The 26,124-nt window shown below is 44.1% G+C and overlaps 1 protein-coding gene across 6 annotated transcripts; it reads right to left on the minus strand.

Moving 5' to 3' along the window:
• Window positions 1-1,541: 1,541 nt before the first annotated feature.
• On the minus strand, window positions 1,542-25,992 carry LOC308390725 (pleckstrin homology domain-containing family A member 1-like). 6 transcript variants are annotated; one of them, XM_080872993.1, is made up of 13 exons: window positions 25,908-25,992; window positions 18,780-18,965; window positions 17,322-17,378; window positions 15,832-15,877; window positions 15,032-15,129; window positions 13,227-13,352; window positions 12,053-12,190; window positions 11,536-11,604; window positions 10,406-10,470; window positions 10,262-10,325; window positions 9,804-9,893; window positions 7,333-7,406; window positions 1,542-4,606 (listed from the first exon to the last, which is right to left on the minus strand). In XM_080872993.1, the coding sequence occupies exons 2-13, from the start codon at window positions 18,918-18,920 to the stop codon at window positions 4,375-4,377; spliced, it is 1,200 nt and encodes a 399-aa protein (XP_080729119.1). In that variant the 5' UTR covers window positions 18,921-18,965; window positions 25,908-25,992; the 3' UTR covers window positions 1,542-4,374. The 6 variants fall into 6 exon arrangements, 5 of the variants coding, with proteins under 5 accessions (XP_080729119.1, XP_080729118.1, XP_080729117.1 ...); XR_013970478.1 differs by lacking the exon at window positions 7,333-7,406 and adding an exon at window positions 5,630-5,813 and having other exon boundaries at window positions 4,467-4,606; XM_080872992.1 differs by lacking the exon at window positions 7,333-7,406 and having other exon boundaries at window positions 12,053-12,184.
• Window positions 25,993-26,124: the final 132 nt, after the last annotated feature.

Consider the following 26,124-nt stretch of genomic DNA (forward strand, 5'->3'; position numbering starts at 1 on the left):
CTGGTTCTCGTATGTCTCCAATAGGTGCAGAGATGTCATAAAATATTGAATTCATGATAAAATTCAGAAGCTAAAGTCTAAAATCAAAAGCAGCTTTTACTTTTTAAGGTCTTGTGAAATCAGCCTGCACGTCGGTGTAAACCTCAGTGGCTCCAGCAGGACTAAACTTTGCCCTGTTATTTGTCCTACAGTAACTTCCTGTTTTACTTTGAAGTTTAGTTTTCGCATTATATACTGCGCAAAAAATGAAAGCAACAAATTGGATTATAGAATCACATCAGTGAAACTCCTGGGATATTGATGGTCGGTTGCACAGGTAGTCCAACAGCCAGAAGGTTCGCTGTGTCTCTCAGCACAGTCTTAAAGTCAGTGACTTCAGGAGAGCTGCACGGCGACCTTAGAAGGCCATTAACCCATCATCAGGACTGGCATCTGCTCCTTTGTGCCAGAGCTACAAAATGACCTCCAGCAGGCCACTGTTGTGTATATGTCTCTGACCAAACCATCAGAAAGAAAATTCGTGGCCTGAGGGCTCGACACCCTCTAGTGGTCTCCGTGCTCACTGCCCGGCACCGTGAGGCCGGTAGAACATCAGCTGTTGCCCTGAGCTTTTCACAGATGAGAGCAGGTTCACCCCGAGCACACGTGACAGACATGAAAGGGTCTGGAGAAGCCGTGGAGAACATTACGCTGGCTGTAACATCGTTCAGCTAACGTACAGACCTCTACAGGCAACGGCACCCTGACTACCATTAGGTGTCAGGATGAAATCCAGACCCCACGCTGGTGCAGTGAGTGCTGGGTTCCTCCTCTCTGGCCAAGTCACGTGCTGAGAGTATGCAGGTAGATTCTAGAGGATGAAGCAATCACTGCCACTGACTGATCCCCACACAGTAGGAGTACGCCCCGATGTTCTCACAAATGCATGCTTCCAGCACATCGGGGCTGTCCAAACTACTCAGGACCATTTTCTGTTGCTGCAATGACATTTCAGAAAAACTGACCTCCTGCATCACTTTTTCAGGGTTTCTTTGAATTCAGCCCTCTGAAGCTTGATCATGTTCATGTGTTTTATTTTGTTCCTTCTGTCTTCATTGGATGGTCTCTTCAGCCTCCCGCTTCCTGTTTGTTTTGTTCAATTTCCTTCTCAACTTTGGCAAAAGTGCCAGAAATGTCGTCTGTGTAATAATTAGTGTGCAGTCCATAAAAGTAAATGGCCTGTATTTATATAGCGCTTTACTAGTCCCTAAGGACCCCAAAGCGCTTTACATATCCATTCACACACACATTCACACACTGGTGATGGCAAGCACAGCCACCCTGGGGCGCACTGACAGAGGCGAGACTGCTGGACACTGGCGCCACCGGGCCCTCTGACCACCACCAGTAGGCAACGGGTGAAGTGTCTTGCCCAAGGACACAACGACTGAGACTATCCAAGCCGGGGCTCGAACCGGCAACCTTCCGATTAAAAGGCGAACTCCCAACTCTTGAGCCACGATCGCCCCATAAAAGTAAAGTAAAGCAGACACATGAACCAGTTCAAATTATTCCAAATTTCTTTTAATAAATAGAGTACATGTTTTTAGAATCATGTTCACACTAAAAAGGGTCAAAAGAGCTCATCGTTATATCATTTTTCTTAGTAAGAACAAGGCAGGCACTTTAACCAGCTTATGGTGAACGGGGAACAACAGGAAGGAGGGCCGTGTGCATGCACTCGCGCACACGTGTTTAAAAAAACTCAGTAAACAACATATATGTTTCATCACGGTAAATAATATCATCATAGAAACTAAAAGCACATCGAAACCGAAGAAAAAGAAACACCCACAACCAGAGCTCGCAGCCGGACGCCGAGAGGAACGAAAACCTGCCGCCGAGCGTTAGAGTCTCATTTACACGTCCAGTTTGGTTTCACGTCCCCACATCTTACAGCCAAAGACTGAAACAAATACGGCATCAGTTAGAAAGCAGTACAGCGGCGCGGATGTGCAGTGAGGGAGAGGACAGAAGCAACAGTCACACTTGGAGTCTGAACACAGCTTCAGCCAGACTCATTTTCTCTTTTGGATTTTAAAAAAATATGATAAATCTGGAAATGTGGCAAAGCAGCAACTGGACCGCAGATGGAAGGTTTCGGCTTTATTAATAAGAAATTAAATTCACTGCTGAAACTGGACAGAGCTGAGATAAAGAGCGCTGTGCGATCTCACTAATTACAGCCGCTGCAGTTTCAACAGCCGAGCACGTTTTCAGTCCTGACGCCAGAGCAAAGATTCCCAACCGCAGGATTCAGAGGCGTAAACGTCTGAAGACTTAAACTCTGTGGACGCACAAAAGTCGACAAAGCCTCGGGTGCTTCAGGGTTATTTAGTAATCATGGTTGAATTTTAGGCTTATGTGCAAGTCTGAGGATCAGATAACATGAACAGGAATCAAAGTAAGAGGCACCGATTCACATCAAGCCATCTCAAGGCGCTTTAAGATAAAACCCAGACGATCAAACAATCCCCTACAAGCAAATAAACGGAGAGAAACTCGTTTTTGAACAGCTGGAGGCCTCCAACAGAGCCAGGAGAAGGACTTGACCTTGGATAAAAACAAAGGACAGCAGAAGCTTTCTGTTAAAGCCCATCTTAGATTTTTCACCTCCTTGATCAGGCTTCACTCGCTTAAAACAGGCCAGAGCGACGCGTTTTACCACCAGAGGCGCTTTTCTTTCTTTCAAAGCTGCGCTGGAGTCTTGCTGATGTTTGGAGCACCTTGGCGGCTACTTAGCAAGCTAACTGGTAACGTGCTGGTGCTGAGAGACAAATAAAAAAGCTTGCTGGTTTGGAGATACCAGTTAGCATGCTGGAAAGAAGAAGTAACCTCACAGACGTTAGCAGCGTTCTCGAAGGACGGTGATGAGAAACTGAAATAAACCTTCACTGACTGCAGCTTTCAAATAAACTTCTTTGGTTAAATAAGCGCTTAAAAAAGGAGGTGGAAACGCTGCAAACAGAGGTCACGACACACTTGACAAACGGAAGTTCCATCATAGCCTAAATTTACCGGTTATTTGAATTCTTATTACAGTCATTCCGAAAGTGTGCGCCCCCTGGTGGACTCCAGAGGTGCTACAGTATGTACAGTCACATATTAATATAAATGTATTTCTTTATATAACAAGTGATTTAAAATTGCTAATATGACATGGCCAGTTAGTGATATCACTCATTACTCTGACCTGAATTTACTGCTCGGTGCTGAAGTTTCACACATTGGAGCCAATTTGATTTTTGTATTTTTTTTTTAAATATAATTTTTAAGCAAATACATCACTTGTATTTTGATTTTTGGTGAAGATTTAAGATTGGGCGTGCGCCATGTGAGTTTCCCGTCTTTAAACGGGCTGCAGCACACTTCACTTTGGGAATGCCTGCTTCATTAAAGAGCTTTAAATCTTCCATAGCAAACATGAAGCAGATGATTGTCTTTCATCGCAGAGGCTCTAAAGCACTGTAGTCGCGGTGACCAAATATGAAGTAAATGAACTAAAGCTGGAAGCTTAATCAAATCTATCGGGGGAGGCTTCTGCAGAGGCGTATTTCCTCTATTTTCCTTCAGACAAACAGCTATTATTTTATTCTCAAGGCTAGGCCGTCCTTCTGCATTTCAGGGATCAGAAGCCACCCAAAGTTTCTCAATGCGGGACTTTCCCTGCAGCAGGATCACCCGTGGCGGACACAGATGCCTGCATGACCCTGCTGCGTGACTTGTGTTCAGTGCTGTCTTATGAAAGAGACAGACCAGCATCTTTTCTAATCTAAGAAAATGACACATTTTTCCATCACTGACGACGGGAAATATTCAGTAAGCGTGACCTCTGGAAACCTGCTCATGAAAGCTGGCCGCTCAGCGACCTCTGCTCAGTGAATCTGGACCTCGAGCTTCTCTGCGCGAGTTTAAAATGAAAAACACCGAGATGTGGGATTAGTCAGTCTCTCAGTCAGTCTTCCATGCTGCTGGAAGCAAACACACAAACTTTGGTGCATCACAGGAAGTGAGAGTCGCGGCGCCGCTGAAACGTGTAACAGCAAGCCGTGTTTGTCGTTTGCCTGGAGTGACAGACTGTAGGATACAAGGGAAGACAAGGAGAAGGGAAAACAGCGGAGGAAGGTCCCATCCCAAAAAAACAAAACAAAGAACTGGTCCCAGGAGGTTCAGCAGGACACGCAGAGTCTGACAGTGTGCACAAGTGTGTGTGTGTGTGTGTGTCCATTAGAGTTTGTCAGAACAGGGTTATGTGCACATCTTGATCCTCAGCCAGGAGGAGCTGGGACCCGGAGACGCCGCTGGGGCTTCCCCACGCCGGCTTGTCCTCCTCTTTCACTTTGAAGGCTGCAGCGTCTCCTGCAGGGACAGGCGGGAGCGCGCCGGGGGAAGGGGCACCATCACGGACTGGACCCCGCTCAGCCTCCAGGGGAGGAGGCCCAGGAAGTTGTCCCGATGGCGCGTGTCCAGAGCGAGGCTGAGCACTCTCTGGGGACTGCGAGTCTTGGGGTTCCTCATCGACTGGGAGGTAGAAGGTGGAGGTGGAAGGGGAGTGGTCACTGTGCTCCTGAGGAGACGGAGGGAAGAGAAGGAGGAGGTGAGGCAGAAGCGGTGACTATGAATGACAGATGGAGAGATGGATGGATGGAGGGCTCGGTGGGTGGATGGATGAGTGTGTGATGGAGATGGAAAAGAGGAAACGCTGTCAGAGTCATTCAGGCCCGAGCTTCCCATCAAGCTGCAGCTCAGCCACATTATTTTTCTTCCTCTACAGAAAACTGAAAGTCTAAACTAAAACTTTGCTGCTAAAAACTTGACGTTTCCTACATTTTCTTCAAAACAGCATTAAAACTAAAACTCCGTGTCTTTGTGTGACCACATGTCCTCGTCAGCTCCCTGGATTAAAGTAGACTAAACTCCTGAAACTGCTCTGGAAAGTATTGACATTAGACTCCTTGTGTTGGCTCAGGAAAATGTAAAGCTCGAGTCACAGAATCAGTGAAAACGTGGAGCTTACAGCCAATTTAATCGGAAACATCCGGATCAGGCTCTGTGAAACGAAAGCTGCTCGCTTGATATTAAAGATGCTCATCAGTCATCACCATCTTCTAATCCTTATTTTAGATTAGAATCAGACCTGATTGATCAGCCTGCATATTTAGGGTTCCCATTAAATACACAATAATCCCTATTGCTAGGCAAAAGTAGCAGACAGACAAGTGGCAGCAAAAGCAAAGAAGCTTCCTCAGTGTTATAATAATAATATTAGTTGTTATTAGGCAGTGCTTGGACAGTAAGCTTTCAGGGAGGGTGCAATGAACACTGTAAAAGATGATGATTAGTTACTCTAGCAAGGACAGCTTACAGAGGTGAAGCCAAGGACGTTCTCTTTGATGATTTAACAGCACGGGCAGCCACATTAAAGCACCGTGACCTTCTTTTGCCACTTTAATGGAGAGAGGGGGTTCTAAACACTACAGTACCCACAATCCTCCAGCTGGCTAACCTGCTCTCAATGGACAAACAGTTACACACGAGTGAAATGCTGTGAGTTTAAACAAGGCTTCATGCAGATACAAGCAACACGTACGAATGGGTGGCGCCGCAGCCGCCAGGGAGCAGGGCGGGATCAAGCAGCAGGTGCAAAGAAGCTGAGGCATCGGGGCTTGGTGATTGGACGATGAGCAGCAGCAGGCGGAGGAGGAGGGACAGGAAGAAGGCGGCGGTGGGGCTCATTTGGGGAAGGTTAGTACGTCACTGTCACACCTTACTCTCTGTAAGGCAAACGCGCGCACACACACACACACACACACACACACACACACACACACACACACACACACACACACACACACACACACACACGGAGGAAAAACAGAAAGACAAAGTGTTAGCGGGATAAAAAAGAGAGACTCGGGATGAGTTAGGCTCTTGTGGAGTCCTGCTGGGAGTCGGGAACGCTGTAAATCTGAATCAGGAGTGAAGAATGAAACAACGTGAAACCCTCAGAGATGATGGTGCAGGTGGTGCAGGATGATGTTCATGAGCGGGTGGAGCTGAAGTTTCTGCCTACACGAGAGCGTGTTGGATCAATAAAAGAAAGACAGAGAGACGAGCTGTGATGTGAGAGGATGGACGTGTTAATCCAAGGCAGTCGATGGAGGACCAGAGAGAAAAGTCAACGTGTTACGAGGAGGACGCTGCCAAAACAACAGTGTACGAAGAAATCGTCAGTGTCGATGTGGAGGAAGCATCTCAGCCTGTGAGCTACAGTTAAAGGTCAAAGGTCAGCTGATCAACTCAATTTCAGAGTTTTTTCCAGCTGAGGGCAGCACGACTGTGACTGGACAACACTGTGGCACAAACCCATCCACAGGATATAAATATGTAAGGAAGACTGGAAATAATCTGATCATCTAGGTTGTTCATTTTTTTATCATGAGTTTAAGTTCAGTCTAATCTGGATGTGAATCATTCAGAAGGTCTGAAATGAAGCGTCAAACCCAAAAACCCTGAATTATTCCATAAAGTGTCTTCTTCATGAACAAAATGCATTTCGATGAAGGCAGAAAGAAAATCTGAACTTTCACTATTTAGAGCCATGAGTCACAAAGTACAGGCTGTCACCCCCTGGTGGGCTTTAAGGGTACTGCACAAGGGTCTACATGGGTCATTTCCAATAAATTCAATTAAGTATTTAATTAGATTCAGATACCATAATCCTGTAGAATAAATCTTAAACATTTAGATTTGAACAAATGAAACAAGGCTATGGATTTAAAATCCCTTTTTTATTACTATTCTTACTTTTTCTAACCTGTTTTTGATACTGAACTAGTCTTATATCTTTTCATTAGCTGAAAAGAACTTAAATCAACAGAAGATCTGAATAAATCACATAAACAGGAAGGAAATACTTGATTTTTATGCTTCTGTGATAATCAGAGTTCTGACTAAAGGTTTGGGTGAGATCCAGGCATGGACTGTAAACTCTCAAACTCTGAATGTTTCTGAGATTCATCCAAACGCACAAACTATCCAGCTGCACGTGCTGCAGGCTCCAGATGTGGCTACAAAGACCTGCTGCTTGAGCAACAGCTGGAGTGACTGTTCAGCCTGGCTGTAGCTTTAGGATGGATGAACACTACAGCGTCGACGCACAGAGAGCTCAGAGTGAGGAAGGACCACAACGCGTCTGTTGTGGTGCGCAGGGTGAAGGCTCGGTGAGGGGGAAGCTGTGGTGAATGGGTCGGGGTGCAGGGGTTGGGGGTAAAGGGCACGGGGGTCACATACGTGCTGCATTCACCGCTGCAGAATGGCGTATACCTCTGTATACAAGGACTGGACAGCCTTCTGGCCTGACGGATCTGAAAACAACAGTTTACAGCACAACTCAGTTACAGCGCGGAAGAGAGCTCCTATTCAAGCGAAGCCACACATCCACCCATCTATCCGTCCATCCATCCACCCACACATCCATCCAGCCATCCACCCACACATCCGTCCATCCATCCACCCATCTATCCGTCCATCCATCCACCCACACATCCGTCCAGCCATCCACCCATCTATCCGTCCATCCATCCACCCACACATCCGTCCAGCCATCCACCCACACATCCGTCCATCCATCCACCCATCTATCCGTCCATCCATCCACCCATCTATCCGTCCATCCATCCACCCACATATCCATCCAGCCATCCACCCACACATCCATCCAGCCATCCACCCACACATCCATCCATCCATCCATCCATCCATCCACCCACATATCCATCCAGCCATCCACCCACCCATCCATCCAGCCATCCACCCACCCACCCATCCATCCATCCATCCACCCACATATCCATCCATCCAGCCATCCACCCACACATCCATCTATCCACCCACACATCCATCCATCCATCCATCCACATATCCATCCATCCATCCACCCACATATCCATCCATCCATCCATCCATCCATCCATCCATCCATCCATCCACACATCCATCCACACATCCATCCATCCATCCAGCTATCCACCCACACATCCATCCATCCACCCACACATCCATCCATCCATCCATCCACCCACCCATCTATCCCTCCATCCATCCATCATCCACACCTTACACAGACAGAAACCAGCCAACCTGCTTTTATTTCTTGTGACAAACATCTGTGTGAGGTGTGATCCAGACATTCTGAGGACAGCTCAATTAAAAGTTGCTAATCCCCCTTCAGGGTCATGGTTACTGGAAGTTTAGGGCCAGTGAAAAGAGTGAGGAGTCTTTTGGAATTTTTTCCCAGAATTCTGAGAAAGAAATCCCCAAATTCCCCCATTTTTTTCAGCGGCTGTAATCCTCTTCCGGGCAGGTTCACACAGCTTCCAGCTCTGCTGCTGTTTGTGAAATCTGTGCTCGGACGTCCCGTTCTGAACACTTGTACTGTGCAATCGGTGATTTCACCATCAGTCATGGACTTCTGCTTTGGTCGGCCTGAATTTCCTCTGATGGGGGGACCTCTGACTACAGCTGAGCAGTTTTCACTTGGAGTTAATAGTTTCCAAACTTAGTTATAGCTTCAGGCGAGGAGCGTTACCGGGAGAATGGCGGGTTTTTATAAGGTCTGATACACTGGAGCAGCAATCACAGATGCACAAGTACAAGAGGACATGACGGGACTTTCACAGAGAGATCTAAGATAACAGCTGTCCAGAGGTGCTTGTTGTCTAAGCTGTCTGTGGTCTGCTTCTTCCACCAGTTACAAGGGTAAAGATAACAATGTTGTTTTGCATCAGAAACCTTTAAAATGTCTGAAATCGACGTCTTTTAGAGCTTTTCCATAAACTGGTTTGTTTTTCTCTTACAAACCAGTTTGATTTCCACTCCAGCTGTCATCACTGGCAGAATCACCACTCCTCTTCATGTCAGTCTGGCGTCTGGGTCTCATGTGAAACAATATTTCAGGTTTTGAACAAACTGTATCTGGTTAATATTGCAAGTTAAAAAAAGTCAAAAAAGCCTCATTTGCTACAAAACAAGGAGGTGTCCTTTAAATCCTTCCAGGAGTTTACCGCTGCGTTAAGTTAAAAGACTTTAGCTTCAGACTGTGATCCAGGTTGGTTTCAGTAATGCAGACGAGCTTCGGTTTGAATGTTTATAGTTTTTTGTAGTTTGGGAAGGAAACTCTTTAGGTGTGTGTGTGTGTGAGAGCGAGAAAGATTTAACAGAAATGCACAAAAACACATGCATCAGTCACGGTCATCATCATCTGTGAAAGTGTCACAAAATCACGAGCAGGGTATTAAAATCACACACACAAATGACTTCACACTCAGTCTCATCCCGAATGACAGATTTACAATTAAAATATTCCCACACTGGGTTAAGCACCCAAATCATCTGAAGATTGTTTTGTTAATAAAAATCTTTGAATTAATTAAAGAAATCTAATAAAGGTTTACAGAGTTATAGACCTCATTAAGCTGCTGCAGTGCTGTGTTTCTGCCACATGGTGGCACTGCTGCACTCGCTCATGCAGCCACATGTTGCTGCAGCGTGAAGTGAGCAGGAAGAAACACTTCATATCATTTTAAAGACCAATGAGAAGAAGGAATGCATCTTCAATTATGGCAGCATCTTTGTACCATCTTAGTTAAACTGAATTATTCATGTTCTAAAACTGCTACATCTGTCCTGCTAAATCAAACTCATCCTTTTCCATGTCACCTAAACCTCTTTTACCAAGTAGCTTCACCTGAGATGATACGTACAGTGTTAGCGGAGCGCCCGGGACCGCGCTGGGCCACGATGGCGCCTGAGATGGCCTTAATCCAGCTGTGCATGTCCTCTGGACTGTCAGCCTGACAGAGAGAAACACAGGAATGTAAATGAATGCACGCTATGATTCTAAACACGTACATATGACATAATACGGTGACTTTAACTCGATTAAACAAAGTCTTCCTGTCAGTAAATCACTCCTTCTCAGTAGTTGAGTTAGAAGAGTTGGAAAGAACAAAGACGACCAAATGTCCCATCAGTACATCCTCATCAGTATCTCATGTGGAGACAGCGGAGAGAGTAAATCCTTCAGAAGATGGAGGCGTGGAGCAATCATCCAAATGTTGAATCTAATTTACACTCATTTGGCTCAAAGCAGAACAGATGAGACAACGGTGCAGAAAGAGCTTCTCCTGACTGATGACCGCGTCCTCCTCATGCGTGTTACCTGTATGTAGAAGGTTCTTGAGCTGGTGACCATCTCGAACAGGTTGTCCCTCATCATGTGCTCGCTGGAGGACACAGAGGAGACGTTTTAGTGAACTTCCCCTGAATCAACCCAAACACAGAGCTGACAGGGAGGCTGACTGACCTCTGCTTGCACTCCTGCACTTTGTGGATCTCCTTCAGCGGGATGGCTCTCAGCGGCTCCCTCTCCTGAGACGACGGAGGAGAGGAAGTACATATCAAAAGCAAACCGAAACACGTGACCTCGTCACGATGGGTCGGGCTGTATTTTTGAATCAATAAAGACCTCGCCATGGACACTCATGGTGCACCAAGTAGTAAAATAATCGTTAAACAATTAAATGACAGAAAAGTTCCTCTTTTTCTACTATCCACTCTGCTACAGACGTTTTTGATTTTTTTACAGTGGCTCCAGGGTTAAAAAAAGGCCATGTGAGCAATGAGCTGCCAGAACATTGACTGTAATTTTACACATTTATCAGGTAGAAAACTGAGATGTATTGTTGAACCTGCACTTATATTTCATGTATTAAGACATTTCAGGGATTAAATGTTTGATGAAATGTCTTTACGCTGTCAGAAACACCACCTTCCCTGGTTTGGCCCAGTTAAGATCAAACTGGGGCGCACGTGACCACGATGGAAGATTAGTCTGACATCCCTGATGTGCAGCATCACCTGGCTTAACGAGCTGCCTATAATCAGCACTTGGCGACGCTAACTAAGTAAATCACCTATAAACGGTGCTCAGTGTGTGCTATTGCTGAAGGCTGGGGTTATTTGACTGTCAGATAGTTCGCCCGTGTGTCATTCGGATCAGCATCCATGAAGACACGCGTGTGCTGATGATATGCATGATCTAAATGCTTGATCGTGTCGGTCTGTATGACTCGCAGTCAGCGGCGATAGCATGCAAACAAATGTCCTCTGCAGCAGCTGCACTCACTCAGGACATGATTACACATAAAAAGGTGTGAACACTCAGCCAGACACACATATATGTACGCACACACACACACGGGGTGTGCCCATATATGTGCACAGACAGGCCGTAGTTAGGGCTAATCTGTCCACACGTAGATGACATGAGGAGGTATTCAGGACGCATGCCTCTGCATGTGGAGACACGCAGCAAGTTTTGCAACAAGCACAGATTTTTTTCACTCTCTTCTTCTTCAGTGTCTGTTTGGGAGCAACGTGATGCGTCTTTGAGCACTGATGTCACCGTGTTTGAGCTCTTCACCGTTTCCTCACCATGTCAGTTTTGTAGTAGTTGAGAGAATTTTCATCCAGGACGAAGTACCGCCTCTTCCAGTTCTTCATCTGAGAGGAAGAAGCAAAGCACGTTTCAAAGTTTCTGTTTAGCTGCTTTCTGTTTTATTTTGAAATACAGTTAGGTTAGTTCTACGCCTGCCACTTCCTTCTGTTTTCTAACATTTTTGTGCCACACCTGTACATACGGTGTATTTATAAGGCACCAGACTGTATTCTTACTGTGGTTATTGTTCACTTTTGGAAAGAAATATTTTCTGTTAAAAAACATTATTTTAATATGGCAGGTAACTGCAGCGAAAGGTTTACTTTGTTTTCTAAGATTGAAACCAGTGACCGAGTTATTTTCAAAGATTTTACTCTTCTGAACATCGACTGTTGCTCATTAATAACACAAAAGTATTTTTATCTGATTACTGTGTGAGATTTTATCCAACCAAACGTGATGGTTCATTATGACGACACTGAATAACCCTGAGTGTGTGTGTGTGTGTCTCACCACAGCTCCTTGTTTCACACAGTATCCCGCTTTGATGATGGCCTGATCCTGCGCTCCTCTGGACAGGAAGTAGGGCATTTGATTCTGAGCCCGCTTTACGCCTCCACGATCAGCTCCATTGTGCCCCTCTCCCTGCTCCTTAAAAACACACACACACACACACACACACACACACACACACACACACACACACACACACACACACACACACACACACACACACACACACACACACACACACACACACACACACACACACACACACACACACGAACATTAGACTTCATCTGGATTCATTTTACGGGATTTTCTCACATATATAAAACACTGAAGTCTTAAAGTTTCAACTGATTTCTAAAGTCGTCCTCTGCTGAAGAGTTTGTGGACTTTTTACTTCCACACTGAGCCGTGTCCAGTCAGCACGTCCACACTTCATTTCTCCAATTCAAACTGCTCTGAACACTCGGTTTCACACAGTTTGTTTTTTTTTTTACTTCTGACACCCGGTGATGTCATCGAGAGGGGATACCCCTACCACGACACACCGGCCACCTGCCAGCCCATTGATCCAATCTTGCGTTTTGAGGGGCAGCCAATCAGAAGAAAGCTGAAAGACTTTAAGAGGGAGGAGCTAAACGTGTTGTTTTCACACAGAGGATGAACTGAGGGGCAGCATGAAAGCCCGGTGTAAAACAAATAAGGATTATTATGAACTCTGAATCATCCAAAGCTACTCTAAGAGAGTCCAAGAATAAAAATAAGACGACAGTCAGCGATGATATTTTTAATCCATGCATTCTTCCTGTTCTTGTCATTGTTTTCAATGATATATTACCCATAATGCAACTCCTCTGACTGGGGTCGCTAGTCTCAATCATAAACAAACGATGGATTACAAAGATTTTGCAGTTTTACTTCCTAAAACCGGCGTAACAATCACAGATGTGCAAAACTGTCAGAGGTCCCCTTTAACAAATAAAAACAAACCTCAGCTATCAGCAGCTAAATGTCGATGCGCGTTCCCCTCGATATTTTTAAAACCTCCGACTCATAATTAAACCAGCCTTAACTCGCCTGTGTTCCTGCGAGCTGACTCATATTTGCAGCTGCATACCAGCACAGGCAGGACCGGACCTGCCGAGCTGCTCCTGCCGCTCGCAGCTGTGAGCGTTACCTGAGTGGCCGTGATGATGGGGACTCCTCCGATGATCTCAGTTTTGTAGGAGACCTGTTTCACGGTTCCAAGCAGCTCCTGGGGAGTCTCTGCGTGGGTGTTGTGGCCCTCGCCAGGCTTTGGCACCTGAAAACAGAGCAAAAAGGCTCCACATCTCACTATTTTTAAGAGCTTGGGCTTTATTTCACCTTTTTTCTTAACTCTCTGAATGTTATTTATCATAGGAATTCACATTACATTAGCAATGCTAATTAAATAGAGATAAAAGCTATTAGGATCAGTTATTGGCTTTGGTCTTAAAGAGTGACGATGGTTATTTTCACACCTTGAACTGGAGCAGAGGTCTGAGTCTGACAGGAAGCTCATTCTGCAACCAGCATGTTACATATGTACCATTCCTTTAAAGGAGAGGTGCGCACAGCTTAAAATAACAAGCAGACACCAGAAATTAACTTTAAAATCAGTGCTGTTTTAGACTCCTTCCTGGACTCTGATAGATGGAAAAGGAATAAACGATAAAAGGATGGGTGGTGTGAATCTGCCACTCCCAGCTAATCATTTTTCAGTAAGCAGTGTTACTGCTGTGATGGGTATTACTTTTCCCACTATGCTCCCTCCACCCCTGTGATTTAATAACCTCGACTTTGTAGTTTAGCAGCCAATACTGTAACACCCTGCGTGTTAAGGCACTAAAGCCTCACAGGAAACATGACATTACACGTACAGGTGGTCTAAACTGTATGAGGACTGACCTGGTGACTAGTTATAGAGCTGTTGTTAGCCTAGTATAAGCACATCAGCACAGGGAAGACATGACGAGGATCGCTCTCAGTAGAAGCAGAGGTAAACACTGAAAACAGACTTCAGACTTCAGCCAGAGCGTCTGAGGTTATCCATCCACAGCATGGCGTCGGTCAGCCTATTCTAGCTGCTACTGAGACTGCACATAGTGGCATGACATCTGCTGGTGAAAACCACACTGTGGTGTAGTTTTGGCAGCAAGTGCGCCTTTCTGCTTAGCAGCCGGCTAATGCAGTAATCTAATGCAGGTGGCCTGCTGGGTTTTAGCGTGTACGACTGTCAGTTTTTACCACCAAAACTCGAAAGTCAAAATCAGGAGCAAAGTGATTTCAGTGGTTTTTAACATCTCCTGTGCTGACGTGGATGTACTCCGGAGAATAGCCCAAGGACCTTAGCGCTGGTATAAATGGTACAGAGCTGTGGCGACGTCACTGTTTGCACATAACCCGACCAATGCTGCGAGTCCTTTAGTGAGGCTAATGCACTTGCTGTTGTCGCCCTTGCAAAGGATGGTGCACACAAAAAGGAAAATGGCATCTGCTGACACAAGCGACGTCTCGGTGTCATTTCAGCTGGCCGTGCATCTCTACAGGACCCTCCATTTGCAACCCAACAGATTTTTGCCCGCCTGCTCAACTCAGCAGCGGCCAGCGCAGCACGTGCGTCGATATCGGCGCACGAGTTCGGAGATTCCTTGATTATAGAGAGGCAGGGAGTTTGAAAAGGTGAAAGTGTGCACAGAAAACTTGTCAGCTGACTGCAGACCACAGCAGCTGCAGGTGGCTTTAATGCTGTTGTGTCTTTACACGCTGCTACGCCTGCACTGATCTTTATCACAGTGGCCTGATGTGTAACTTTCCATTTGCTGCAGCCCGAGGCTGAAGACAGAGCGACACACAACAAGAGGACAAACAGGGTCAACGATGGATCTGTGTGTGTGTGTGTGTGTGTGTGTGTGTGTGTGTGTGTGTGTGTGTGTGTGTGTGTGTGTGTGTGTTGCTCACAGTAATCTTGATGGCATTGTTGAGAACACTGATCCATTCTACCAAATCCTGCTGGTCGTTGGCCTGTAGGTAAAACTTCCTCATTCCTGCATTTATAACTGTGAACGAATGAGAGGGAGAGAGAGGAATGTGTAAGGCTCGAAAGCACAAGAGGAAGAAGAGAAACGAGCTCCATGGGTATCTAAAAATATCGTCTTATTTCTGTTTCAGAGCCAGAGGATGTGTGTGTGCCATTATCCCATCCAGATGCAAATACACACACAGAGGTCAGGTCTTTGTCATTGTACAGTTTCCTCCTATTGAGTGACAAAGGCCTACTGTTTGACAGCAGAGGAACAACAAGTAGCAAGGGACAAAAGAGAGGAAATAAACCGCACAGATGAGGAAAAGAGGGAGGAAGGGAGTGAGAAAGAAAAGAGGTAGGGCAGAACGACGAGGAAGGAAGGAAACAAGGAAGGATTGAGGACAAAGGAGACTGGGAAGGAAGTGAGGAAGGAGTGGGGTCTGAGGGCTCTGTGCAGGCCGGTTGTGTTCTCGTACACAGCTGTTTGCACACAGGTACATTGTGATGTTGAAACAGGAAAGGGACAATCTGCTGCCACAAAGTTACAAGCATGCTATTGTTTAAAACGTCAGCGTGTTGGAGCACCGATAGTTCCTCTCACTGGAAACAAAGCCACACACAAACAGGTCAAAAGCAAAGCAAAGAGAAATGTATGTGGCCAGAGTCACTACGCAGGTAAAGAGGAAGGAGGCAGAGAGACGCAGTGCAGGGTGAGAGGGAATAAAGATGAACTTACCAAAGCAGAACTCTGCCTTTGGTCTTTGTTTGGTGGCATCATTGACCTTAGCGAGAGAGAAGAGTAAAGGGTGAATGTGTCAGCACAACCCACCAAAAACATGAACCCACTCATCTGTGATAATTCTATGCTGCTAATGGCAGAGTACGGGACGGATAAATCCTGGCACCGCTGTCATTTAGCCGATGTAAGGTGGACTTGTGGCTGGGACAAGACGAATGTGGCCTACAGAAAACCACACATTTGGGAAAAACTCAGGAAAACGACATCCATCCATCCATCCATTCGCTTCCGCCTATCCTTTTCAGGGTCGCGGGGGGCGGTGGAGCCTATCCCAGCTGTCATAGGGCGAAAGGCGGGGTGCACCCTGGACAGGTCGCCAGTCTGTCGCAGGGCCAACACATAGGGACAGACAACCATTCACACTCACATTCACAGCTAGTGGCAATTTGGATTATCCAATCAACCTATCCCCACAAACTGCATGTCTTTGGACGGTGGGAGGAAGCCGGAGAGAACCCACGCAAACACGGGGAGAACATGCAAACTCCACACAGAAAGACCCCGGCCTGATGGTGGAATTGAACTCAGGACCTTCTTGCTGTGCAGCAACAGTGCTAACCACCGTGCCACCGTGCTGCAAACGACATATCATACTATAAAGATGCTACACTCACAGCAGTGGTCTGAATCTTAGCTGTCAGACTCCAGTTTGTTCATGTAAATGGAGAGTTCACACGCTGAGCTTAATTATGGAGTTCCACAGGGTTCAGTGCTGGGACCAGTTCTGTTTACATTATACATGCTTCCCTTCAGCAGTATTATTACAAGGCACAGAAAACATTTTCACTTCTATGCCCATCTTAGAATAAGGTTTAACTTCCTGCTTCAAAATTCATATAAAAATGTGGTATCTAAACAGATGCTAACTCTGGATGGCATTACCTCGGCCTCCAGTAACACTTTGAGGAATCTCGGCGTTGTCCTTCAATGCACATATTGAAAAAACTGTAGGCTTGCTTTCTTGTATTTGTGCAACATCTCTAATATTAGAAAAGTCCAATTTATTATTAATCGCTGGCTCTCTTCCACAGTGTATCGTCTGTCCTGTCTCCCTCACCTCACCCCCAACTGGTCGTGGCAGATGGCCGCCTCTCCCTGAGCCCTGTTCCTCTGGAGGTTTCTTCCTGTTCTGAAGCATCTATTTACTGTGTGACTTTCAAATGAATTTCTGAATTTATTCGGTTGTTGTGATATAACATTTCATTTTTTTGAGTTTAAAATCCGGCTGACGCCACAGGAATTCGACAGGCTTTAGGATAGAGTCATGAAAAGGAAGAGGCGATAATCCAGCAGATGTTCTGTTCAGTCTACAGCTGGTACCAAGAGAAATCACACGGCAAAATAACAACGGATTTTACAGATTTAAGCACGTTTGTACGCACAGAGAGTGCAGGTGAAACGGTGTGTGTGGAAGAGTGAGGACTAACCTTGGAGATGTAGGAAAGATTGAGAGAGCCCACATTTCCTGCATCTTTGGGCAGATTCTGAAGAGAAAAAGCACAAATGTACACAAATGTATAAGCATCAGCCATTCGTGATTGCATCGAGAAGACGTAGAACTAACAGAAGTGAACAAGGTCGTAGCGCTAGCATCACTGCTGCCTGCTATGATGGAAATCAACAACAGTATTTCCTGCGTTTATTTACAGATTTCACAACATGATATTTAAAAACATTAATTATTCTTTTTCTTAAATTTATGATCTTAAGAAGAGTTTGCTTTTTTCCCCTTTCAGTAATGTTCAGTAAAAATGACAAAATAATGTAAAAGACGATGATGTGGAGTCATAAGAGAGCTTAACTTCATCCAAAGAGTCAGATATGAATAAAAAAAATGGTCAGAACTGGTTTCAGTCTTCTCTGATCTCACAATACTTGTTATAAACATCTATGTGGGAAGATCATCTGGAAAATACCAAAGCTCTGTGCGCTGGCAGTCCGACCAGCTTTCTGCATGAGGATGCGACGAGTTTTAGAAATTCCCCAACAGTAGGAAATCTCAGTGCTATCGCTAACCTGTTTCTGTTCTGGTTCCCGTTTGTCTGCTTGGTTTCATGCAGAGGTGAGACTACTCAATCAGATTTCAGATTTGAACAGTGAAGCCAAGGAGGAAGTGCCCTAATCCTGCATTCTTTCTAAAGTAACCGTTGCTTAACAAAACCCTTTAATGAAGTATAAGGTGCAGAAAAGCCAAAGTGTAACGTCCTCATATGAGGGGGGAGGGTCTCAGGGGGCTGTACGGCTCCAGCGCCTCTGAAAAACACATCAGTGGTGTGATTCACGTGTCTGACATGTCCCTTCATCACAATGAGCTCGCACACAGAGGAGTTCATTTTGACTCACTCCCACACACACCATCCTGCTGCACAGCAGAGTGTGAAAGTGAATTAAAATGTATTCCCCGGTGCAACAGCGTCTACTTCCTCCTGTTGCAAAAAAGCAGTGGGCTTCAGAGTCACGGGCAGAGACGTCTGCAGCACCTTTTCAGGTAGTAGAAAAATGCAGAACAATACGAGAGCTGAGCTTCACGGTGTCAGCGCACGACAACAGAAAAATGCTGCTGTAGCATAAAGACTTTGATGCTTCATGCAGCTGATTCTTAAGGTGCATCTAAAATATGAGCTGTGCAACAATGTGATGGATTACATCCCTGAAGCGATTCAAGTCCCTGCATGATGATTTTCACGAGCTGTTTATTGCCACTTGGAGGTAAGAAAACCAAAGTCAATACCTGTAATGGCTTCTGAACTTCAAAATAAAAGGCCTACATTTATGTTCTTACTACACACCCCAAGACATCATGACCCAGACCTCAGATGAAAACACCTATAAAAACAGTTTCTTTTCAGATGATAAAGATGTTTTCAGCTCATAAACAGCCTTACCTGGGGGTTATCCATGTACCACAGCAGGCTGCCCTGCTCAGTGTCCAGGATGAAGTAACGGCGCAAGAACCTGCCGCTGTTCTCATTCTCCTCGATGTCCAGGAAGCCGCAGAAGCGATTCTGTCGGTCCACGTAAGGCATCGCAACCCCGACCAGCTCAGCCCGCTCTGGGGCATCACAGGAACTCTGCACACACATTTAGACACAAGTGTCAAGGCAGGTTAAAGGTGCTAGGTTTGGAATTTATGACTGATCTATGGCTGATCTATGACTGATCTATGACTAGTGAACAATGCACATTTCTTTACACTGCTGACTCAGTACAGACATACGGGTCTAATTAACAGTGGTTGGCAGCTTGGGTGTTTTTCTGTTTTTACAAAGTCTGTTGCTTTTCTGTTTTATCTTATTGCTAAACTTGTATCCCAAAAACATGTAGAGAAAGTGAAACAAGTGAAAGTTTGTGTTCCATTTTTCCAGTAAGGATGGGAAGACTGGTTTGCCTGCCAGATCTGGTTTTTCGTGACGTCCAGCTTCCAGTTTGCAGCTGAGTAGGTAAAAACTGACAGGAATGAGAATTAGCAAGTCTGACGTCACTCTGTAGTGGGAAGGAGTTGCTGCTTTAGGTGGAGGAGTTCAAGTATCTTGGGTTCCTGTTTGTGAGTGGGTGCTGCAGAGCTCAGTCCTTCAGCAGGAACTCATGGAGAGCTGCAACTCCTCCACAATAAAAGGAGCCAATTAAGTTGGTTTGGCCTGGTTCTGGAGGAGGTCTCTTCCTTCTAAAGGGGAGTTTTTTCTTTCTACTTTTGCCAAGTGCTTGCACATTTGGGGCGTTCTCATTTTTTCTTCTTCTTTGTATTACTGCATCGTCTTTACCTTTCCACATAAACTGCTCTCTCTGTGCACTCTCTGTCCCCAAAGTTTTTTTAATGTTTCTGAAGGGTCACTCTTCCAGTGGGAGTGGACTTTACTGGACTGCATGTTTCACCTGCTTTTAACTGTAACCTCAAAGTTTAATTTTAAATAAAAAACAATTACAGCAATTTACTGCCGGCTGCTAAGATTCATGTCTTTCAAAAGCCTCAGTCCCCTCCGAGTTTCTACTGGCAGGTAAGTCGCTGAAACGCCTGCAGCCTTTTCATAGCTAATGAAGCCCAGCAGATAAGGAAGATAATACTAATCCAACCTTCACTTTCAGAATCTACTTTTTCTTCACCAGTTTCCTTCATGCATAGTGCATACCACTGTCTTTAAGTAGGGGAAACATGAACGCTCATTCCTGTGGAGAATCCTTTGTGCACCTGATTCCTTTCATACATAAATGACAGTTTTCTTCACATCAAATACACAACGTGTCATTGAAACATGCAGATGTAAAGTGTGGTTTGTCACACTAAAAACTTTCAGGCACACACACACACACACACACACACACACACACACACACACACACACACACACACACACACACACACACCCTTGTCTTTCTATTACTTCAGAGGACATTCGATTGATTTACATTCAACAGACTTAACCTTAACTCTACTGATCCTAATCCAACCCTTACCCTAATGCTGCCAGGACTTCAGGATGAAAATTAATGATTTACATTACAGGGACTTGTCTTTTGTTTCCATAGAGGCTATGCAAACAGATTCATGCCGTGACAATATGAGTAATACACACACACACACACACACACACACACACACACACACACACACACACACACACACACACACACACACACACACACACACACCCTAAGAGGTAAAAGACTATTGTTTTCCATTTCCAGCTCTGTGATTTACTCTCACACTGCAATGCCAGAATCAACATGTCTGCTGAAATCAATCATACAGACATTTATTTTGTGTCTTCACCCCAGAGCGGCTTCAAACCTCACCATGTATCAACATTTTCAATGACTGGTTTAATTGCCTTGAATGTCTGGTCCAAACTGAACTTCAACTTTGCTCCAGCCATCAGGAGTAACGAGATTTTTGCATTTCACGTTTCTTATGTCATGTCCAGCTTTGCTCAATTTTCCTTTAAAGCAGGAGGAAAAGCCAAACGTGTTCCCTTTCTTTCCAATTGCTGCCTGAGCATTTTGGCCAACAAAGAGTTTTAACACCCAGATTCAAGTTCAGATACCTGCAAAATTCTAGTTTAGCTACTCCCACGGGTGTTACAATAAATACATATTATAAACATATTCTCACATTCCCAAGAAAAGGGAATATACAACATTAAGCCAAGTTACAATTACAATTAAATGATCTAATTGGTTTCCATCTGAAGATGATATATCTGACTTAAGTATTTCTAAAAAAAACACTAAACACGCAGTTCTGCTTTAACTTTGGACGTAAACAAAGATGAAAACTAACCTGCAGCACTTGAAAGGTTAGTGATGCCTGGTGACCTACAGAGCTATGGTTAGGCTAATATTCACATGTTAGCATCTAAAAAGCAGATAACAAAGATGGATGTTGAGAAAAAAAGATGTTAACGACCCACAAAAAACTCTCTAAACATAGTCCAACTGCTAACTTAATTTAGTACTTGAGTAAACATTTTCCTGAAGAGTTTAAGGCTTCAATCGCTACAACAATGATGTTCGTTTTGTCATTTCTGCAGACTTAAACAGGCAATAAGGCCGGGCATGCTTCAGGGGACCGACCCCCAGATGGTGTCCAAGGAACAATGGTGTGACTTCAGACAAGAGTAGGTGAGCCTTGAATTTTTTGACAGCCATATATCACATGCTGTATTCTGCATAATGTACTGTACTGTATCAGTACTTTATACACAGTCACTTCCCCTAAAATACTGCTTTAAAAAATGTGTGTCAAAGGAAAACCACAGCCCATTCCCATTATTGCACAATGGTGGGAATTATTAGAACATAACACATCAAAGGCCCTGATTGACAATAAAAGGGAAATAGATCATTTTCTTAAATGGAAAACTGCAATTTGCCAGTGCAGCTAACAAAGCGACTGACTAAGAAGTGGGGGGAAAGCTAAAGCTACTGGAAGCTGGAGTGGGGATGTCAGTCATTTTCAGAGTGTGTTATCTGGGTAATGCTAACATAGCGCCGAACAAACTAAACAGCCAGTCTGAAAACAAACATTCCCTCTGAGACAAACTTGGTCTAGTCAAGTCTGAAGCAGACGCTGCAGGACTGGTCCACTGAGCTGTGTCTGATAAGACGTCGGAGGCAACCTTTATGCTAATGCGTTGGCATAAAAGAGTCGTGCACGGTCAAGAAACCACAAAAGACAATCAAAAGAACAACCGATGGCACGCTAGATGACTCTGATGTTATTTTGAGCAGAAAACAGGTGTGGCTTCAAATTAGGGCAGACAGTTTGCTGTGGCTTGTGCACAAAAAGCCTGAAAACCACTGCTTCAGGGTGTGACTACCCTGTCGCTGACGAGTCACCGCTGTAAGAGTGTGCAATTTCCTCAGTGTCTCAGGCACACCCACCCATCATGGGATGAGTAAAATTTGGTCCGTAAAAGCAGACTTTAAGCCAAAAAAACAGCAGAAGCAGGTTAGAAGTTTCACAGGGAGGCGGCTCGCTGTCACAGAGCTCAACTTTGTGGTTTTCATTTTCAATTTCAAAGTGAAAAAATCCTGTTGGAACAGTTCAGAGCACCGCCGAAGGATGAATATATCTTACACCTGATTTCATGCCTTTAGATTTCTTCAACTTTCTTTAAATTTGGTGAAAATGCCTAAACAATGACAAACTTGTATGAATATTAGTTTAATGTACACGGTTGACAGTGAGGTGATGCTACAGTTTTAAGGGGGAATGAATCTTGAATGATCTTACAGTTTTAAGATCTCTATTGACTTAGAGATCAATAGAAAACATGAAGCCATGAGAGTTTTAGAATAGCACAAAAATCAGAAAAACAACTAAAAATTAGCTTTTTTTCCACTTTAACCTTTTGTTTGATTAAAGGAAAATAACATAACGCAGGAGTTGCTGAAAGACAGAAAGCTAGCAAAGGTACGGGAATGCAATAAGTGTGAATGAATGTTAGCAATGCAAGTCCATCCATTCATTTTCTTCCACCTACCCTGGTCTGAGTTGTACAGCAGATAAGTGGCAGACACTCATAAGGTTCTCTTTCTAAAAAGTCTCTAAGAGCTTCATACTGTTGCCTTTCCTTCCTCAGCTAACAGGGGAAGTATTGGTGTCACCAGTTAGGACTGTTTGGATGAGTGTTAAAAAACACAAACGCAGTTCCTCGAATTTTCACTTTGAATTACTTGAGCAAAAAAAGATTTGGGTTATTTTTGGAAATGTGCAAATATTCAGCACACGAGTAGAGAAGGAGTAAAACAAACTGGGATCAGGTAAAAGAAACGGCTCAGTGCAAAAGTCTCGAGACACCCCTCATGCTTCTTACAATGTCTTCAGCCATCTGTGAAACACAGTGAAGGCTCTGTAACAGTTTGACGGCAGCTTTGTCAAAACTGATGGAATTATGTAATCCCATTACTGGAACTGAAGAGCTCTGAATGTTCTTGGAGAAGCCTGGGGAGATATTCCCGAAGACTACTTAAAGAAGGGACAAGAAAGCCGCCTCAGAGAGTTCAGACTGTGTTAAATAATAAAAGAGGTCATACCACATGTTGACTTTCACTTGTCATTCATTCATGCAAGCTCTCAAATTCAACAATGGCAGATGCAAAGCTTCAAAACCATAATCCACAGACCAGTAAGTGATGTCACGGTGGCTATTTTAAGTCCACGGTTTTTCCGGCTCAGCAGCTCCTCAGTGATTGAAATCTTAAACACCAAAAAACCCAGTGACACTCAGGTAACTCCCCCTTCGTTCGTTAAATTAGCACAAATTACAGAGAATTAATTGTTCTGTGTTAAATCTGTGTTGTACTCTGAAACCCTACACTGTAAATAGAAATATAAGCAGATGATGCATCTCCATCGAATTATTCCACTGTCCAAACTACTAGAAGAGAATGGATCGACTTGAAGGCAGCAATTCTACCACCAACTAGTGTTTTGGTACCAACACAGCTTTTCCTTTCTTATTATTTTGCATATTTATAACTACATAGTAAGTATTGGGCGATCGTGGCTCAGGAGTTGTCAGTTCATCTTGTGATCGGAAGGTTGCCGGTTCGAGCCCCGGCTCGGACAGTCTCGGTCGTTGTGTCCTTGGGCGAGACACTTCACCTACCGCCTACTGGTGTTGGCAGAGGGGCCGATGGTGCGATATGGCAGCCTCGCCTCTGTCAGTCTGCCCCAGGGCAGCTGTGGCTACACCTGTAGCCTCCACCAGTGTGTGAATGTGAGAGAAAAGGGCTATATAAATGCAATCCATTATGATTATTATTATTATTATTATTATTGGAGCTATTTGCTTAACAGTATTCACATTTATAAGGTCTACAACTGAAAATTATTAAGCCCCTAATGATGATTGTCGTAAAAAAAGAGTGTGCAACACCCTCGGCCTCAGCTAGCTGTCTATTGGACAAAGTAATTAGCTCGCTCTGAATTAGCAGGTAGATTTGTTAGCTAAGCGTTTCTTATTAATTAATAAAATACTGATATTTGGTGTCCCTGTATTGATACTATAGCTGTGTTCTATATGACAGGAAGAGCAAACAGTACATGGAAATTACTGATGGAGGTTAAACAGCAGCTTTAAAATCCTGACCCAAGATTCTTTTTTAAATCCTCCACAACGATATTTTTCACTTTCAGTTTTACAACGTGCAGAAGGCTTTCTGTTGAGATCACAAGGTTGATGTACTGTTACTGTAAACTTGTTAAGAAGTTACATTCAACTGCTACTTCAAGTTCTCAGGGGAAAACACGGCTATTCTCTTGTTCTCACATCTGACTGATGATGTCACAGTACATACTGCTGACCTGATGACCCCTAACTTTGACTTTAAAACTTCTGTGCTTATATAGGACTATAATTTTTGATTAAGCAACAGAATAGAATGAATGTTTTTGTCATCGTACAGGTGTACAATGAACATCTGCCCGAGTGATGCATTCAAATACGGCACATCAAATAAAAACTTTATACAGACCCTACAAAGACTTCCTTTATGAAACAAATAAAATACATGTATAAATAAAAGAATGTAATAATTTAAAGTAAAGGGAAAATAAAAAGTATAAATTAAAATACACACAAAGGAAGGACAAGAAGTGCACTCGATTGGACACTCTTATCGATATTCCACAGAAAGCTCTGAGTCTAAATACTCGTTTCACGACCTGAACAATTATTCAGAACAAAAAATTATTCACTTCTTCTCGTGTAAGAACATTTGCATGAAGCCACAGGGCAGCACGTAAGCCTAAAAATACCTCCTAATCTTTTTAATACTAATTTTCTACATTGTATTTATTTCAGATCAGGTATTCTGATTTCCTCTGGGCCTTCAATATATAATAACTTGTTTATCAAAAAAGATGGAAAAACTAAAACAAACAAAACAGCCAAAATGAGCTGAAATCAAACAAATAGTAAAACAAGAAACTAAAGTAAATTAAACATTAATAAAGTTAAAGACAGAAAAAGGAAAAATAAAACATAAAGGACAAAATAAATCTGAAAACACGATGTAAGAGCTGAATAACATAAGTAGCACAAATATTAAAAATCAAGTACACTAATATATAAGTAGTGTTCTTGGTCCCTGTGCCACCCTATGAGAATCCTACAGTCGCTCCTGGTAATATATGAACCTTTTACAGACAAAGCTGAATAAACCCTGATTTTACAGCTCTTTCACCTCATGAATCAGATCAACCTGGATCAGTTAAGGTGTTTCTGCTGTGAATCCGCTGCTTTTCATTTCCCGTGTTTGGTACAGATATAATACTCACGGTGGTAAATATACCTATTAAACTGTCACCAGTGCTCAATTCCTCCCCGTGGAGCTCAAACTGTAGTCACAGGCCTAAAAACATCGACCCATTTCCTCTCCCGCCTACATTAACCGTCTCTCCGACAGCCTGTGGCCCTGAACCAGGCCGCTGCTGCCCGGGTAAACCATCCCTACAAACACGGTCTGACCGTCTGGAGGCAGGAAAAGCGACGGATTTCAGGTTTACTTACACAGTCCGGCTCAGTCCGAGTCCAGTGTGGCAGCTGTCCGGCACCAGCGTCAAGTTAAACCACAATAAACCCACACTGCTTCCGCTTACAGCCTTTAGAAATAAAAGCTTCTGCTGACGACCGCGTTACGTCCGTCTGGACTTCAAAATAAAGTAAATAAAGTAAATAAAGTAAATAAAGTAAACGTTTGCTTTAATTTTCTTTCTTTTGTCTGAGA

This window comes from Rhamphochromis sp. 'chilingali' (assembly GCF_963969265.1).
Source record: "Rhamphochromis sp. 'chilingali' genome assembly, chromosome: 22".
In the NCBI taxonomy this organism is placed as follows: domain Eukaryota; kingdom Metazoa; phylum Chordata; class Actinopteri; order Cichliformes; family Cichlidae; genus Rhamphochromis; species Rhamphochromis sp. 'chilingali'.